Below are 18217 nucleotides of genomic sequence, written 5' to 3'. Positions count from 1 at the left end.
AAACAAATAATTTAATTTTTTACTAAACAGTAACATTTTATTAACGATATTTCTACATCAATAACACTGGTCAACAGCTAAGCTCTAACTTTTATTATAGCAGCCAATTATTATTTAATTAACAATTTTAAATGATATTATAAACGGCTAAACCAAAACTTAGCTCTCATTTAAAAGTAATCTTAAAATATTATCCTTTGAAAAATACAAAAATCGTACTATTAAGTAATAGGAAACTTTCTATAAGGTGTATTTTTTTGTGATCAAATTGCTACAAACTTCTTGGGAAACAATAAGAAAACTACGTTTAGTAAGTAGAAAACATGTTATCATCATACAAAAAATTTAAAATTAACATATTCTTAAAAGTGCATTTTATGTATTCGTATTTTAATTTTTTCCCCAAAAATTATGGCGACGTGAGTGACGGACATAGAGAACGCTTCCATCTGGGCATTTTGTGGATACAAAAACGTTACCAAGATCGATGGTACACCTAAATGCTCCCAGAATCCTGCGGGACCATCAAGCGAGAGATCTCCAACGAAATCTATAAGAGGCAACCGAAAAAACGTCGGTCTTAGCTGTTTCTTTTGTTTTTTTCGTTTTTTAAGCTACAATCGTTGTTTTTTTCTTAATTATGGTTGTTCTTTTGTTAATACATCACTTTTTGCCGTTAAAGATACAAAAATTAAATTGTTTTACCTGATTTTTTGTTTTTAACATCAAATATGCATTTTTCTTTTTAATTGAGCTAAGTTGTAAGGTTTATGCCCTTTGTTACAAACACAGGGACAAATTAAACGAAAACATTACAATTATGTCAAAGTTAGAGAGAAAAAATTGAATTTTGTTGACCAGTGTAATCACAAATAATAGATACATTTTTAATTTTTTAAATTAAAATGTTGTAAAAGTAATATGAAAATTAAAATTTCGAAGCAAAATCTGTTTAGGTGGATTTTGCTTCGAAATTTATTACTGGAACGTTTACAAAAATCAGCTTTTGACATAAAATGCTTGCAAATTTGAAACAGAATTGGAATGTTTCTTGACAATCATGCCTAATACATTTTTGACTTGTATCTTTTAAAAAGAATTATTTCCGAATTTATAGCTATTTACAATTTACGACTTACTTCAAGAACAAATTCCGTATTAGAATTTTACCTATAATAACTAAATAGATGTATGTTGTTAACTTATATAAGGTACCTTACATCGAAACGAGTAATTTGTTTTTTAATATGACATTGCCTTTCTTTATCATTCTATTTGTCTAACAATTATTGTTGTGCAATTATACGCGTGTAAATAAAAATAACTTTACAATAACTTATTTATGGGTAAATTTTTTTACCAATTAATTTAACTGGATGGTTATATGTAATGGTAATAATAGCCGCATAAAATTCACTCACTGTTTAGGTATACCAGATATCAAAAGCTATTAAATCCAAATGTTATTGTTTATTTTTTTTTATGTCTCGAGCGTAAGCTAAGGAACTATTGTAATCAAGTTCATCGGGCGACTGGCTACTTTTATGGCTTCTCAACGTTTCATGACTCCTATAATACGAAAACATAGGTCTCTCGTTTCCAGTTGATAAAACGCTGACCAACATTTGTAATCATCCTCCCCATCATATAACGTCATCTCCAACTTTTACAGCAATAAATGTTATATGATTTTTAAAAATAACATACTTTTTCATTTGTTGTTTATTGAATTTTTACCCTAAGCACCCAGATTGAATTAAATTACCATAACCCTAATTTCTTGAGATTTTGGAACCAGGATATACGACATAAAGAAAGTTAAAAGAATTTGAAGTAATGTAATGATACTCTTTTTACATCAACATACTATTATTTATCAATTAATTGAGCATCGTCCAAAATACTGTTCATAAATTATAAGTGCAGGAAGTTTATGCAAAAACATGCAAATACATTTTTTGTATGTTTTATGTATTGCTTTATTATTAAGTATCTACTCATTTATAAGAATTATTAAAATTAGTAAAAAAAAGTATTCACGTCTCTGTCTAGTTTAATACCTTACCTTATTAAAATAATAAGTTTAATCAATTATGTAGTTAGCAAACAATGACGTTTAATTTATACTTAGTAGGGTTCACGGCATGTTTAATTCGGAGTTATAATTTGTGAATATAATTTACCCGTTTATTTATTTTTGTAGTTTAGTAGTACTTCAGCAAATTTAGAAAACTGTATGTTATTTAAAAATACGTGACAAATCACGAGGCCAAGCAATCTAGAGATCTGACTGCTGGTTTGCGCGGGAAATACTGCATATTTTTTAGATAAAAGGAGTCTATGATAAGCGCACGTAGGAGATGATAGACAGAGAGCTAATATTTAGAGCCAATGTATTGGAAAGAAATAGGACAAGTTTACGTGCGCACACCACAGCCTCCCTTTCTTCTCTAAACAGTTTGGGATCATACCATAGTATCATAAATAATAATTGACAAAGAGTTCGCAAAGAAATCCAACGGAAATATTTATACAATTGTTTACAACTACCAGTACAAATAATTCTTTCATTTTCAACTGAAAAGCGTATAACTATATTAAGTACTAGATATTATGGAGTTAGGGGTAATCAAATAGATTTGGGTTGCAGTCAACATAATTGTCACTGATACATAAGACATGGTAACGAATGATTTATTTCCAAATCCAAATATACTGCATTTACAGTTTTAAACAGTATCACTGCTAATTTTCTCTGGTTGCCCGACAATAGCTACTTGTAGTCAATATCCACGTAATCTAATAAAATACTGGAATCCAATTGTTTGAGACAACAACCTATTTTTACCCGAGTGTTCTTTATCAGTTTGAATATTTTATATAAAAAAATTACATATTAAGCTGCAATTTTAGTAGGACTGCAGCGAGTCAATGCAAAGAAAATATCATTTTATTATCCTTTGTAAAAATAATTCCTTTCTGTAAAACACATTTAAATTTGGTACTCCGTATTTCGTTCACAATTCACCATTTAACAATGGAAATTAACAATGCAATATTTGGATTCTACAGTTTTTAGGAAAAATGAATGACTGCAATGAGTTTTATCAAATGTAGATTTTATATAAAAATAAAGAAAAATAAGTCTCTTTATTTTAAAAATATTTAGAAAAAATCGAATCAAAACATCAATAACTTAACATTCATTGTTCGTTATACTTAGTTAACTACTTCACCACGAGATTTCTAATATCGTTTCAATTTTTCATTTATTTCACATTATGAGTCCTTGCCGTATTTCTTGTTCTGCGCGTGAAGTTGATTAAGAAATCTTAATCTTAATTATCTCTGAAAAATGTATCTATTATTATCTGTAATTATTGATGTGGAAATATCATTTCCACAAATACGAATATAAGTATGCAGCATTATGAATTTTGTTGACTAAAATTTTAGAGAAAATAAGTTCAATCATTTCCGAGAAATCATTAAATAAAAATGTTACTGTTAAGTAAAAAAATAAATTATTTGTTTAACGAGCAACAAATCTATTTGAAATTTAAATTTGTAAAATTTCGAATCTAATAATTTGAAACTCAATCTTTCTTAAAAAAAAAATCGAAAATATTTGTAACATCTATAACAACAGAAAAAGAGTTGCACAAATTACAGTTGTTTTTTTTAAATTTCAGATTCATCAAAATTGTGAAGTCTCTTTTTTATTGATTTCACATTATTCTTATTGTTCTGCGCGTGAAGTTGAATACGATTTCTTTCCCAACCCCAAACCTAACGCTGAAAAGCAAAACAGCAAGGAAGTACGTAAAAACGGATAACGGTACTGTATCGATTTCTGCTTGGACATGCGGCAAATCAGCACTGAATCTAAACTATGTTTCGCTTCGCCCAAGTGCGACATGCGGCAAATCTGCACCAAGCAGTAGAGGCGAAAATCCCTCGGACGCGATTTGGATATGCGGCAAACCAGTTCTAAGGTGACGTTCTTCTGACAGCAAAGCAAAACAAAAATTCCCCATAACTTTAGTGGACTATAATTAATAATTTTTTGAAAGTAAGAAGCGGCACATCAAAACAATTGCGTCAGCGCCTACTTCGACTACAATCATTTATGATAATCCTGTATGTAGCTTCTAACATTTGTGTGCCGGCGTATCGCGCCCATCCACGTCGTACGAGCTCTGCATTTAAACGTTTGTTTGGTGAGTTTAATACAGTAATATTTAAGTGAATTTCGGATGATGAATGCAGAAATGTATACTTAAAAATTTCATCTTAATGCCAACTAAATTATTGCAAGTTTAATGGAGAAATATACTTTAAACGTTGAATTACATCAGCTGCTGCGGGTTTATTTTTTCGCAGTCGTGAGTTATCATTAGCAAACTTCAATAATAAAATTATCGTATGCTCTGGGAGAGGGGACCTCCAGTGCAGCGCTTAGTGCTCCCAGACGTTTTATTCTTTTTTTTTTTTCTGTGTAATAGTTTATTATTTTTTACTAAAGGCAATCTCTCAGATACTTATTACGTTTCGAATAAAGTAAAACATTGTTCAATTTTACTGAAATTGGTGAAGATGCTCAACTTTGCTCGTTCATGGAAATTAGATTTAAAGAACATTCTTAAAGAGATTGTAGAAAGTATAATGTGATAATCCAATAACCCGCCAAAATTTGGCATGTGAACAAAATTTGAAAACTTGTGAAAAAATTCAAAATTTTGCTTTGAACTGTGATCAGGAACAACATGGAAGCCTACGTTGTGTGTTTTAATGCCGGAATGCGTTTAAATGCAAAGTGGTGGACTCCAAGGTTGAAAAAGCGCCCCTAAATCGAACACAAAATATGGAGGACAAAAATTGTTTATTGCTCCATTCTGACGAGAAAAAGCGGTGACTAAGTGCACTTTAGGCACTTAGGCAGGCTAAAAACCTCTTGCTTTTCATTTACAAAATCTCCTAGTTTACAAATAATCAAATCAAATCAAATGTTACGCATTAATGCAAAGAAGAAGTGTAGAAGTCGTCAGAAAAAAATCGCAAAATTAAATTTTATAGCCCACATTTTTATTATAACATTTGAAGCAAAAACAGTTACGGAATAAGGTTGTAGTATTAAATCAAATTTTCAGTGCTAGCACCCATCATGCGCTCAGATTCGGACTCCGATAGCCAGGAAGAAGATGAAAAACTGAAAGAAGAAATCAGGCAGATAGAGGAAAGGAAAATAAGAAGAAAATTATTAAAAAAACAAAGCTTAGCGACATCGAACACGCTATCGCCCGAAACAAGTTGTTCGTCTTCAAAAAAGGTAACTTTACATGACTTTATTATAATTCGGGTGGACATTTTTTTCTTTTATATTTTCTTCTATAGCTAAATAATATAGACGTTGACGAAGACAGGAATAAAGGGAATCCTGGCTCATCAGTACAAGTTACCAGTAACAATAACCTATGTTTAGAAGATGATAATAAGGTAAAACACATCATACTGTACATCTTTCAATATATATTTTCATAGTTCTTGATGGGTTTTCTCTTTTTAATAGAAGCCGGTATTTTTGAACCGTATTTTGCAAACTACGAGAAGTGAAATTCATCATTTGAAACTGTAAATATTCATTTTTACACACTTGTTGAAAAATAAGGTTTATTCGACGAATACCAAAGTTTTCTTGAGGAAATTTTATTTAATGCAGCCAGCACAATTTGAAATTTCTATTAGAAATGATATATTTTTAATTTATTGTTCGAAAGTGTTTTGACTAAAGCCACATTCTAAAATTTTTCAGGGTCAACAGGATCGATTTCGCACATACAAAAAACTTCCTGGAGCTGTAGATCATGGCAAGGAGTATGAACAAATGATGTGTGCATTCTACGCTTTAAAACTGATTGCGCGTGATGATGTGGAAGATTTTGAAATGACTACTAACAACAAAGAATATGGAGTTTTTGATGATATTGGACTTACAGTTACGTTCAAGAACACGAAAAGACAGATTTATCTCATTCAACTCAAACACAAAGAAGGAGGAAAGTTCATCACAAGTAACAATTTACGTAATCAAAAGAATGACTTCGGCCTTCAAAAATATTTTAATTCTGTATCGTCTCTTAATATCACGGAAGACGTTGTTTACATTGTCTCTACAAATTCTTCTACGTATATTAAGCAAAATACGGAGATATCGCCAGATATTGTTCTTGAAGTGCGTGATTGTATTGAATATGAAGACCTACTACTCAACGTCCAAGAAAGAAAATCAAGTACTATTTTTCAAATTGTACAAAAATTAGAGGACAAAAATCAAATGTTTTATTTTTTTACGGAACAAAATAACATACATAACACTAAAGTTAGCGTGCAAAAAATGTTATACGAGTTGATGCAGTGTAACATTTACGACTCTTTCATGCATTTCATGAGCGAATGGTGGTCAAAAAGCTTTGTTTTAGCAAAAGACGATGTCATCGCCAAATTAGCAGAATTAGTTGTCTCACCTTACCTTAAAACTTTAACAGACGATAAAAAAAATGCCAAAACCGAAAATCTCAGAAAAGCAATAACGAATTTTTCGTTAACGATTGTGGAAAAAACCGACGAAAATATAATCGAAAATATATGGCCGACTGAGAGTATTACGGATGATGAATTTAACAAAACCAAAGAGAAATTTGAACTAAAGATAACAGAACAAATGAAAATTTTATGGTTTTTAAATAAAGTTCCGCTGGTTATAAAAGTGGACGATTTAAATATAGCAGCAATTAAATGTGCAGTAAAGCTAATAGACAAAAGTGCAGACAAGAAAAAAATCATTTTGGAGGGAAATGTAACAAAGTGTGAATTTGATGGAATGCAAGTGTTCCAAGATTTATCTGATTTGATACAAAAGTGTGAAAGAGAGGAGTGTTGCCGTAGTGTTCTGGAGAGTTTTGAGGTGTCATTGCAGGGAAGAGAGCCAATTTGTTTAGAAGAATTATAATAACATTGACAGCGAAATTTCGCAATATATCGGACTCGGCGAACTACTGAAAATGTCTCAAACAAATTTCATCATCGGAAACGAACGAGAAGATTTGCCTGAATTACACATACCAAGAAATGTCTCCACCATTTTCGTAAACACAAACAACATTTTGAGTTTTTGCGAATCACAAAGATTCCAGACGGTGGTAATAATGAATTGTGACCCAGCATTTAAACATAAATTCCAAAAACTTAAAAATTTCAGTTGTGTCGAAATTTCCGACTACTTTTACCAACAACTGGGTGAAAAGGAAAATATCATTTTGTTGTCAACAAAAAGTAAGTGTACACATGCTGAATTTACTCGAGTTTGTAAAAGGTCTAAAAAATCGAACGTGTATCTATTTCAAACGTTTAATGACGAATCTTGTGTTTTACTTGCCAAAAAAGGAAATGATTTACCAGCGAATCTTTTAGATAAATCCCGACGTATAGAGGAAAAAAATGCCTTAAAAAATGTCTTAAAATATCTCGACAACCCACTTAACGCAATTTGTGCTCCATCCGGAATGGGTAAATCAACAGTGATGAAAGTTCTTTACAATAATTGTCCTTCGCACTATTGGGGAGTTTATGTTGATTTGATAAATTATAATGCGTTTTTGGCGACAAAACCAGACTCGAAGGCAATGTGGAATTGCTTTTTAAGAAACGAAGGAACAAAAGACACAAATGTGAAAAAACAATTTAAGAGCATTTTTCGTAAAAATAAAAAGATACATTTATATCTTGATGGACTGGATGAAGTGGACAGTGGTTACGTTAATTCTGTTTTAGATTTTGTCAAGGAAGCATCCTCAGATGGTATCAATGTTTGGATTTCATCAAGAGAAAACCTACGCCAAATGATATCGCAAACTTTAAATGTGGTTCCAATAGAAATACAAGAATTAAGTAAAGAACAACAAGAAAATTATATATACAACAAACTAAAAGAAAAATACCGAAAAGAAGAAATAACGATAATCTTAGAAGCAATATATAGTAGTGTATAATAATAGTCAACAGTTGCTAGGAATTCCGTTACAGTTGCACATAATCACAGAAATGTTTCTCAACAACGACGACGCTTATAGAAAAACTAGCGGAACCCGGCAGACGTTGTCCTGCTTGTGTATATATTTACTTTGTATATATGTGGATATAAATGTATGGTCTGGAGCGCATAATTGTGTCGTATGCAAGTCGTTGATCGTTTGTTAAGAATCTTTTCTGAGTTTCAACATAAACTTGTAGCGCATCGACGTCGTATTGTTTTTCTCGCAATACGTCTCTATCGATAACATCGTTTCTGTCACGTTCCGATGAAAACAGCCCAAGCTGATTGAGGATTTTGTTGTTAATCGACATACACACATCTTCAAGTGATATCAGTGCTTCATTGAAAATGTCTTCCGAATACTGTACATCCAAGCCGAGATTATTTCTGCGTGCTCGGAGAAGTATGTCTTCGCTCATACTCTCTTTGTGTTTTTCCCATAAACCTTTCGGATCAGAAGGTGCGCAGGTTGTCAAAATTATGGCAAACAGAGTTCGTATTTGATGGGCATGACGTGTCTCAGATGCTTCTGCTAATGTGTTGTCCCAATGTTGATCATTTTCAAGCAAACCAAGTTTAAAACATGCTTCTCTGTATGTCTCACACTCTTGACCATCGATTGTTTTGATTGCTTGAAACGATGTTGGTTCTTTGACCACGTGAAGCAGCATTCGCAAATAGTAGCATTCACCATTATTTGGATGAACAGTATATACTCTTCCCAGTGCACCAGTAGAAAATATGCCAGCTATAGAAGAATGCCTGGCGCCTCGTTTTCTTCTGCAAAATTTCTTCGTCGATTGATTCCAAGTGTAGAACTGCGGGACCTCGTGATACATTAATGTTTTTGCGAATTCGTCAGTTGCACACAATTGGAAAAAAGCGGTCAACGTTGTATTTGGTGGATCTGCAACTCGTTGGGGTGCGTTGTGGTGAACACTGAGATGCATGACAGCAGGAAAGCGTTCATGAATGTCGAAGCCAAGAATTCTCCATACAGCTTCATTACTGCTAATATAACGTCCCATTTGAAATTGCTCGATTTCATTGGGATTCGCAATTCCGAAAATTGCCATATCGCTGCCTTTATTCACGTATTTACATATGTATTTTATTGACTTAACTGAATTACAGGACTCCACGTTGATATGTGCATTGAATGATTTCGAAAGGATAGGAGAGTAGGGCACAATCCATCGGTTATCAACTTCGAAATCAACGTTATTGATTTTGATAGTTGTGGTGTATCCTCCATCATCTGGTTTTCGTCGTCTGTACAACGGATAACCGTCGCCACCAGTTTGTGTTTCTTGCAGCAGCTGGCGTGGATACTTTTTGGTGCATTTTCCGTCTTTCATGCATGGCGAGTGTGGGTTGTGTCCCCCACATGGTCCGTGAATCATATTTTTTTTCACAATTTCAAATAATTCTGGATCTTCTTCTGCGTTGGGCAGCTCAGCAGTAATGATATCATCAATTTGAGTTGGAACAATTTTTTCAACCAACCAAATTAAGATATGAGCATGTGGTAGACCACTTTTCTGCCATTCGATGGAATACATCCAACAGCGAGTTTCTCCATATATATGGTTCTTAGTGATGAGATCCATAAAACGTATCAATTTTTGTTTGAAAACTCTCGCTGTGAGGTCATGCTGATCAGATGGTTGTTGGCCAGGCAAAAGTAAATATTTGATTTCACACCAAGATGGATTGCATGTGAACGTGATGAAAAGATCTGGACGTCCATATCTGCGAACATATGTCAGAGAATCCTGAGCATATTCTTGCATATGTCTTGGACTTCCAGTATACGAAGCTGGAAGTATAACCGTTTGTCCAATGTTACCAATTGTTCCATCATTCGCGATTGCATCTCGCAAATGAATATAATCTTCGACTCGAAGCTTCTATTGATTGTAACGAATGTAATTGAGTCGTTCGCTTTCGACTTTGGCGTACATATCAACGATGAATTGTTGAAAAACGTGACGACACTTTAAGATATGGTTGGATTGTTTGACTCGAATCATGATACGATATGCATAAAAATCCATACAACTGACTTTTTTCGTTGTCGCAGCACCTGTGACGGGATAAGTTTGATACAATTCGAGATGATAACCGTCTTCTCTTCGCGGAAATAGAATTGGATATTAAAGTGCGTCGTACGATCGATGTGTTTCAGCAATACGTTGCTTGGTTTGATTTCGCCTGCTGATAACAATATGTCGCCGAGTAATTTCTGTACCGACAATTACAGCTGCTACTTCAGGGGCTATTGGAGCATTGAAGCGTCTTTCATGCTCATTCGATGGGGTTTTGTCTGCTCTGATAATGAGTTTGAAGTCATCGCTCTTACATTCTCCAATGCGGATTTGAAATCTCGGACCAAACAGTTGTGCTCGTGGAATAATGCTCGTAATTCAGCAATAATCTTTCGATGTTGCTACACTAAATGCGCATCATCGATCAACAATCTCCTTCTCCACATTGTCCATGAGATAAATTTGCAAATATTGTGGATCTTTTTTTGGATATTGGAAGGAGTGAACCAATCTGATCCTTGCACTTTAAATGTGGGCATAAAATTATTATATCTCACAATATTCGTCGCTCCAAACGATGTCATCTGAAAGCATGAGTTGTATTTCCGAATATGCTGTAGAAAGTGTTTGGACTCCCGAGTAACTCCAGCAACGTAAGTGAGCAGTGGTTCTGGTGGTTCAGTCAGTGGTGGCAAACTGATTTTGCCATTGGAGCAACACATGCCAGGCGCTTCGTTGTGTTTTCGGACTCTTTTGAGGTCTGATAGCAATATAGTAGTATTAGATATATGGGTGCCGCTAAGTTCATAATACTTTAACAGAGAGGTTGATGTGCTGCAGTGCCATCTAGTGGCAAGTTACAGCAAAATCGATAGCGCGAAAATATTCTCCATGGTCAAATACCAACGTATATCAATTTTCATGAGGATCGGTTGATTGGTACAGAAGTTGATGTGTTGCAGCGCCATCTAGTGGCGAGTTACAGCAAAATGGATAGGGCGAAAATATTCTCCATAGTCAAATGCCAACGTGTACCAATTTTTATGAGAATCGGTTGAACGGTGTAGAAGTTGATGTGCTGTAGCGCCATCTAGTGGCTAGTTACAGCAAAGCGGATACCACAAAAACCTTCTCCATGAAAAACCACTTACATGTGCCAAATTTCATGGTGATCGGTCAAACGATTTCGGAGTCTATCGATCACAGATATATATACCAACATCCATTTTTATATATATAGATTGAAGAAAAAGATATCTTTGTGTTAACACAAATGTATAAGCTATTTTTCGATGGGAAAATGACATCTGCTCTTAATAAAATTGTCGCTGAAAAGCAGATACATCAAATTGGACACATCAGAGCGTTGCTAAAACAATATGAAACTGTAGCTTTGAAAGGGTGTTTAAACAGTACAGACTTTGGGAAACTGAATCTAAATTCAAAGGAATCCGAAGAGTTCTAAAAGGATATAAAAGAAAATGGCGACAAATACGGAATAATCAAGAAAATAAGTGAGGACGATGACGTAGTATTCGACCATCAGACTTACGCTGAATATTTTGCATGCGTCTGGTTGAAAAATAACACAGAAAAAATAGTTGTGTTAAAGAAAGATTTTTTTTCTCCTAGATATAATAATTTGCGGTTGATGTTTGACGTAATGTTAGCGGAAAATAATCCGTTGCATCTCTCTGTTTTATACAAAAATACACATCAGTTTGAAAAATATATAGACCAGATGAACATAAAAGATGCAGGCGATCGAATGCCCTTACATCTTACATGTACATACCGCATGAAGTATCGTCTTTCTCATCCGTATCAAAAGTATTTCTTAGTTAAAGAGGACCTTGTAACACCTAATCGAGAACTAGACTGTTATGTATTTATGGCAAAAACTCTTGCCCAAAAACAGTTCGATGCGAAAAACAAAGACGATCTGTTCAGTTTTGATTACTTGGATTATTGCCTTGAAGCAAATTGTCTGTATCCTATCGAATTATTTTTAGAACTAAAACTGTTGGACTTTGTTGGTATAAAAGAAACCATTTTTGGGTACTATGACGCAGCCACTTTGACCTATTATTCAGTACAAATGGGTTATCGAAATCTATTTTGTGCGGTCATTTTAGAAAAACCCCAGCTCGTGCACAGGATGATACGAGACAAAAATTTACTTCAATCAACAATTAGTGGTTTCAAGAAGGAAACGAAAAACGCATCTAAGTCACTAGAGAACTACAAATGTATAGTAAGTTTTTTGAGCTGCAGCGGTTTTGATATCAACGCCCGTGATCAACACTATAAGATACCTTTAGCACGTGCTTGTGAAACTGGTGATTATGAAATAACAAAAATATTGTTAGAGTGCGGCGCTTCCGTGAACGTTCTGGACATAGATAACATGAACATGTTACATTACGTATCGAAATTGCGGAAACGTAATCCAGATATATTAAAATTATTTGTTCAGATAGGTATCGAAGTAAATGCTCAAGACAAAAACGGGGTGACCCCTTTACAACTTGCCTGTGGACATGGTATTTATGAAAATGCAAAAATGTTGTTAGAGTGCAGCGCTTCCATAAACATTGTGGATAAAGACAACAACAACTCGTTGCATTATGCATCACAGTCAAGGCAAGACAATCCAGATATAACGAAACTATTGATTGTGAAAAGCATCGACGTGAATTTGCAAAATAATAATGGAATGACAGCTTTACAAGTTTCTTGCCAGTCAGGTAATTATGAAAATTCATTAATGTTACTAGAATGCGACGCTTTGATGAATATTAGAGATAATGAAGACAACAATGCTTTACATCATGCGTCAAAATTATGGGAAGATAATCGAGATCTTTTAAAATTGTTGATCAAAAAAAGCATCCACATAGATGCTCAAAACAAATATGGGGAAACGGTTCTACAATTTGCATGTTTGAAAGGCGATCAAGAAATTGTAGAAATGGCGTTAGAACACAACGCTTCCGTGAATATTTCGAACGAAGGTCTTAGCAACGCGTTGCATTATGCATCAAGATCTTGGTGGAACAATCGCGATGTAATAAAATTACTAATCAAGAAAGGCATTGATGTAAACGCTCAAAATGAAAACGGAACGACGGCTTTACAACTTGCTTGCGGAAACGGTGATCTTGAAATTACTAAAATGCTGTTTGAATTTGGCGCTTGCATAAACATTGTCGACAAACAAAACCACACTGCATTGAATTATGCCTCAAATCTGTCAACCGACAATCGGAATATAATAAAATTACTGATCAAGAAAGGCATCAACGTCAATGCTGAAAGCAAAAATGGGATTACAGCTTTACAGATTACATGTTTAAATGGAGTGTATGAAAAGATAAAAATGTTTGTAGGAGATGAAAAATTTTAAACAAAAAAACACATTTTTTTTTTGATGTGTGTGAGGGCGTTACATTATTTCTTTACCAGTTATCCACATTATCAAACGTCAGGTTTTAATATAACATAAATTATAAACTCACTTTTAAGTCGTCAGTGTTGATAGCTGATTAATTACATTTATAGCCTGGTCAGGAGGGCTGGTGTCGAGGTGAATCGGTCATAACAACAATTATGCAACCTGTAAAATGTGATTGGGGATGTGAGCCATCGATCCCTAAAGTCGATGTGGCGAATTTGCTAATCGGGTATTACTCTTTAAATAGTGAGTCCGTGTTATTTTGACTTATTATCAGTCAGCAAGGTTGGTACTACTTTGTCAAGAATATGACTGCTTTAATTAACAATTATTTCATCAATCAATGAGCTCTGTCCTAATGGTTGGAATCACACATGGTCCATACTGCCCGGTACAGAGTGTACAATGAGCACTAAGGGAAAACCGCACGAAGTGCTCACTCTCATACCGTCGTAGGGTATAGTACGGAGTCTACAAGGGGCGAAGGGGAAGGCCGCGCGACGCACCCAGCTCCTGCTACTATCCCAGGTCTAGTACCAAAGGGTGCAGTGACACCAAGGGAATAACCGCACGAGGTGTCCACTTTGATACTAGTCCTTTGACCACAGACATCAGGATTGATGTCCGCACCGTACCCGCAACAAGAGGTACATACCCGCAACAACAGGTATTTCTTCGCCCGCAACAACAGGTATTTCTTCGCCCGCAACAACAGGCATAAACCCGCAACAACAGGTCTCTTCGCCCGCAACAACAGGCCTAAAGGTATCACAGGAAGGCGGACAGCCTAATCAAATTAGCTCGACATGTCAAGGCTCATTTCATCACTTTTACTATTTCAATATCTCTCAGGATTATGTTAACATTATTTGACAACTGACTCGGTACCACTTATCAATAATCATGTCAACTGCAACAATAACAACAAGGAACAGACTCACCAAATCACAGTAGATAATCCAATTAGCTTTTACAACAATTAACAGTGCAGATTACACCTTAGTGAAATCTCACTCACATCACCCCTAAGACCGATAACTCAGTGATACACTCACCTCAACACTTTTTAATCAACCGTAACACGTAACTGTTAAATTCGTCTTAATCGGTACGCGTCCGTTTTAAAACTGAAATCTTTATCCAGGCCTTTTTAGTTACACCCTCTCGAAAGAAACACAGCCAACCAATCAACCCCAATCAGGTCTATTTCTTGGGTCACACATGTGGTTTCTGTTTTTGCCTGTGACTGCGATAATCTCAGATTTGTTTCGCTCAAGTGTTAAGTCGCCGGACCACCCGCACCCCTGCATCGCAGGCCATTAGTAGGCGTGTGAAAGGACATAGGCCATTCCCCAGTTTCTGGGAAATATATATTTTTACGAGCTCCAAATTAGCATGAAACTCTTAACTGCATGCTTTTACACCCCTAATATAAAAAAATATGAAGAAAAGCACATGTTAAGTACAAACCTATCTTACATGTTGTTAGATTTCTGCGCTTCTGTAAACATTGTGGACAAAAGCCACAATATCAACTCACTACATTGTGCAACAGCATCACAGCGAAACACTGGAGGTATAATACGACTGTTGGTTAAAAACGGCATCGACGTAAATACGAAAAACAAAAATGGAATTACAGCTTTACAACTTGCATGTGAACGAGGTGTTTATGCAAATGCCAAATTGTTGTTAGATTGCGGCGCCTCCATCAACATTTTGGACAGAGGCAACAATAACGCTTTGCATTTTGCATCGAGTTCAAAGTATGACACTACGGATATAGTAAATTTACTAATTACAAGAGGCATTGATGTAAATATCCAAAATAATAGTGGGGCTACAGCTTTACATCTTGTTTGCGAAAAAGGCTCCCACGAAAGTGCACACATATTGTTAAAGTACGGGTCTTCCATCAATGTTGTGGACAAAGACAACTGCAGTGCCTTACATTATGCATCAAGATCTTGGACAGATAATCGAAACATAATAAAGCTTTTAATTGAGAAAGGTATTGACGTAAATATCCAAGACGAAAGTGGGAATACAGCTCTACTGTTTGCATGCAAGAATTGTGATTACGAAATTACAGAAATGTTATTTAAAGTCGGCTCGTCAATAAACGATATGATATGATAACAAAGAAAACAACAACGCTTTGCACTATGCAGCAAAGGCAGAATGCGAGAAAGAGGATATATTTGAATTGTTGATCGAGAAAGGAATCAATGTAAATTTTCAGAATAAAAGTGGTACTACAGCTTTGCATCTAGCCTGTGAAAATGCTCTTTGTGATGTAGCCAAAACATTATTAGAATCTGGCGCTTCCGTAAACATTTTAGATACAGATAACAATAACGCTTTGCATTATTATGTCAGGACCCTGGATCGGAATTTAAGAAAGATATTTAATCAACAGTGGGAGGAAACTCTACAGATTGCACCCGAACAAGGTACTGCAGCCATAAGAACATTATTGGTTGAGAACGGCGTCGACGTAAATGCTAAAAATAAAAATGGAATGACACCTTTATTACTTACATGTACTAGTAAGTACATTCGTTGTGATATAGTACAAATTTTGTTAAATTGCGGCGCTCTCATTAATCTGATGGACGAAGAACACAACAGTGCTTTACACTATGCCTCAAACTCAGAAGAATATAATCAACTTATAATTAATTTACTGATCAAGAATGGTGTCGACGTGAACGCTCAAAATAAATACGGAACGACGGCGTTACAACTTGCTTGCAAAAACGGGGTTTATGGAAACATAGAAATATTATTAGAGTACGACGCTTCTATTAAGATCACGGATGAAAACAACCAAAGTGCACTACATTATGCATTAGAATCAGAGGCAGACAAAAAATGTGTAATAAAATTGTTGATTGAGAAAGGTATTGACATAAATACTAGAAGTGAAAATGGGACCACAGCATTACAACTTGCATGTAAAAAAGGTGTTTATGACTATGTAGATATGTAACTAGAGCTCGGCGCTTCCGTAAACACTTTGGACAAATGCAATAACAATGCGTTACATTATGGATTGTGGGCAAGAGGGGATAACAGAAGTATATTAAAACTACTGGTAGAAAAGGGTGTTGACATCCGCGTACAGAATAAAATTAAAGTGGCAGCATTTCAACTCGGATATACCATGACAGCTTTTTCCAGTGAAGTATAAGTAATAAATTATTTTGTAATACAGTGTAGTGCGAAAAGTGCGTGTGTAAACTCATTGAGCCTATAATTACTATTGATAATAATTTGTATTTTAGATAATTTCCATACAATGGTTTTGCAAAAGTTAATATACGTAATCTAACGTCTTGTTGTATTAATTTACTATTCCTAATTTGAATTTCACATGTCAACTTTTTACATTTTTATCCACAGCATTAACCCTTTGAGTAATGTCGTTTAAAAAAACTCCCTCAGCTTAAACGACCAAATTGACGCACTAGAGCAAAGACATGCTGTGGCGGTCGGAAATTCCGACCTTAAAATAGCCCTCTTATGACGTAAGGTGTCCCTCTCATAACAAGCGTACCCTTCTTTAGCGTAAGGGCCAAAATCCCGAATTCGGTGAGCGTATTCCATACCCAAAGATGGTCAATCAAATCACTTCAGTGGCAATACACATCGAGCCCATCTCTTTGCTTAAGATTTTCCTCCCCGAATATCATAATGAATGCGTCCCATCATCAAATATGGGCAGCGTACACTGTCCATCCCTCGTTCCAATCAAATCCCGTCAGTTGCAATTAATATACTACATTGCACAGATTTAGAGAAGACCTAGGATTCAAATGCGACACTTTTGCTCATGGTCGACCTCTCTGACCATTTGTCAACATTCTGGTATCTGGTGGCCTGACGCCGACGAAATTATGGGAAATGCAGTACCTATACTCTTCTCGCTCGTCGTTTCCGGTGTAAAATGAAGAGAAATGGATATAAATAGGAAACGAAATATACCTTATCAATGAGATCAGTTCAGTCAGTTCTGTAAGTCGCTTCAAACATCAGTGTGTTACGTCTAATTTAATAAAACCAGTTTGATCGCGATGCCTAGTCTAGCCCCGCCGGATCAGCTAGAGCACTCGATGGCCTTGCTACGTGTCTCCTCATCAGTCATCATCATCAACTCATCACTGGCCTGAATTATTTTGCTGATGTGCAATATTCTACCCCAGTAACGCAGCGTTATCGTTCGACCATGTGTAGAATTTTTCACTTATTGTTTCTTTTATGTATGCACACTCATTCCATACTCTTGGTTAGGAATAATTTACTTTAATGAGCTCATCTTGTTAGCTTTCTTCAAACTTCTTTTATTTCCCTAACAATAGACAATCTGTGAATGAAAATCGCATCACATTTACCTTTTTAATCCCTGAGGCAATCGGACGAGTTGCTACTTTCATGTTTTCTTGACGTTTCATGACCCCAAGAGCACGAAAAAGTGATCTCCCGTTTCTGTCTGTCTCTCATTTTTTATTACATAAAGAATGTCCGAAACTACTCACCTGATTGCTGTCAAATGTTGTATGCATTAATATGCATACAACGTATGTCATGTAGGTGATGAAACGCTAACCAAAATTTGGCTAA

General features: G+C 35.2%; 3 protein-coding genes across 4 annotated transcripts; 2 read left to right on the top strand and 1 right to left on the bottom strand.

Annotated features, from left to right (window-relative positions):
- The first annotated feature begins 4065 nt into the window (after positions 1-4065).
- On the top strand, positions 4066-7341 carry LOC135124909 (uncharacterized). 2 transcript variants are annotated; one of them, XR_010279844.1, is made up of 5 exons: positions 4066-4220; positions 5151-5329; positions 5395-5496; positions 5813-7199; positions 7259-7327. XR_010279844.1 is itself a non-coding variant. In XM_064050127.1 (4 exons), the coding sequence occupies exons 1-4, from the start codon at positions 4130-4132 to the stop codon at positions 7007-7009; spliced, it is 1569 nt and encodes a 522-aa protein (XP_063906197.1). In that variant the 5' UTR covers positions 4066-4129; the 3' UTR covers positions 7010-7341. The 2 variants fall into 2 exon arrangements, 1 of the variants encoding a protein (XP_063906197.1); XM_064050127.1 differs by having other exon boundaries at positions 5813-7341.
- Positions 7342-8175: 834 nt separating this feature from the next.
- On the bottom strand, positions 8176-9968 carry LOC135124864 (uncharacterized). The gene is made up of 2 exons (XM_064050087.1): positions 9925-9968; positions 8176-9844 (listed from the first exon to the last, which is right to left on the bottom strand). Exons 1-2 carry the CDS (start codon positions 9966-9968, stop codon positions 8176-8178), a joined length of 1713 nt encoding a protein of 570 aa, XP_063906157.1.
- Positions 9969-10269: 301 nt separating this feature from the next.
- LOC135124863 (ankyrin-3-like) lies at positions 10270-16787 on the top strand. The gene is made up of 8 exons (XM_064050086.1): positions 10270-10513; positions 11619-13525; positions 13702-13840; positions 14051-14142; positions 14203-14359; positions 15150-15632; positions 15739-16497; positions 16591-16787. Exons 1-8 carry the CDS (start codon positions 10270-10272, stop codon positions 16785-16787), a joined length of 3978 nt encoding a protein of 1325 aa, XP_063906156.1.
- The last annotated feature ends 1430 nt before the right edge of the window (positions 16788-18217 follow it).

This window comes from Zophobas morio, unplaced genomic scaffold, assembly GCF_036711695.1.
Source record: "Zophobas morio isolate AGI-343-1 ecotype UQ-CSIRO unplaced genomic scaffold, CSIRO_AGI_Zmor_V1 ptg000008l, whole genome shotgun sequence".
Classification (NCBI taxonomy): Eukaryota; Metazoa; Arthropoda; class Insecta; order Coleoptera; family Tenebrionidae; genus Zophobas; species Zophobas morio.
Note: the sequence above shows the minus strand (reverse complement) of the source record. Positions and strands in the feature narration are given on the sequence as shown.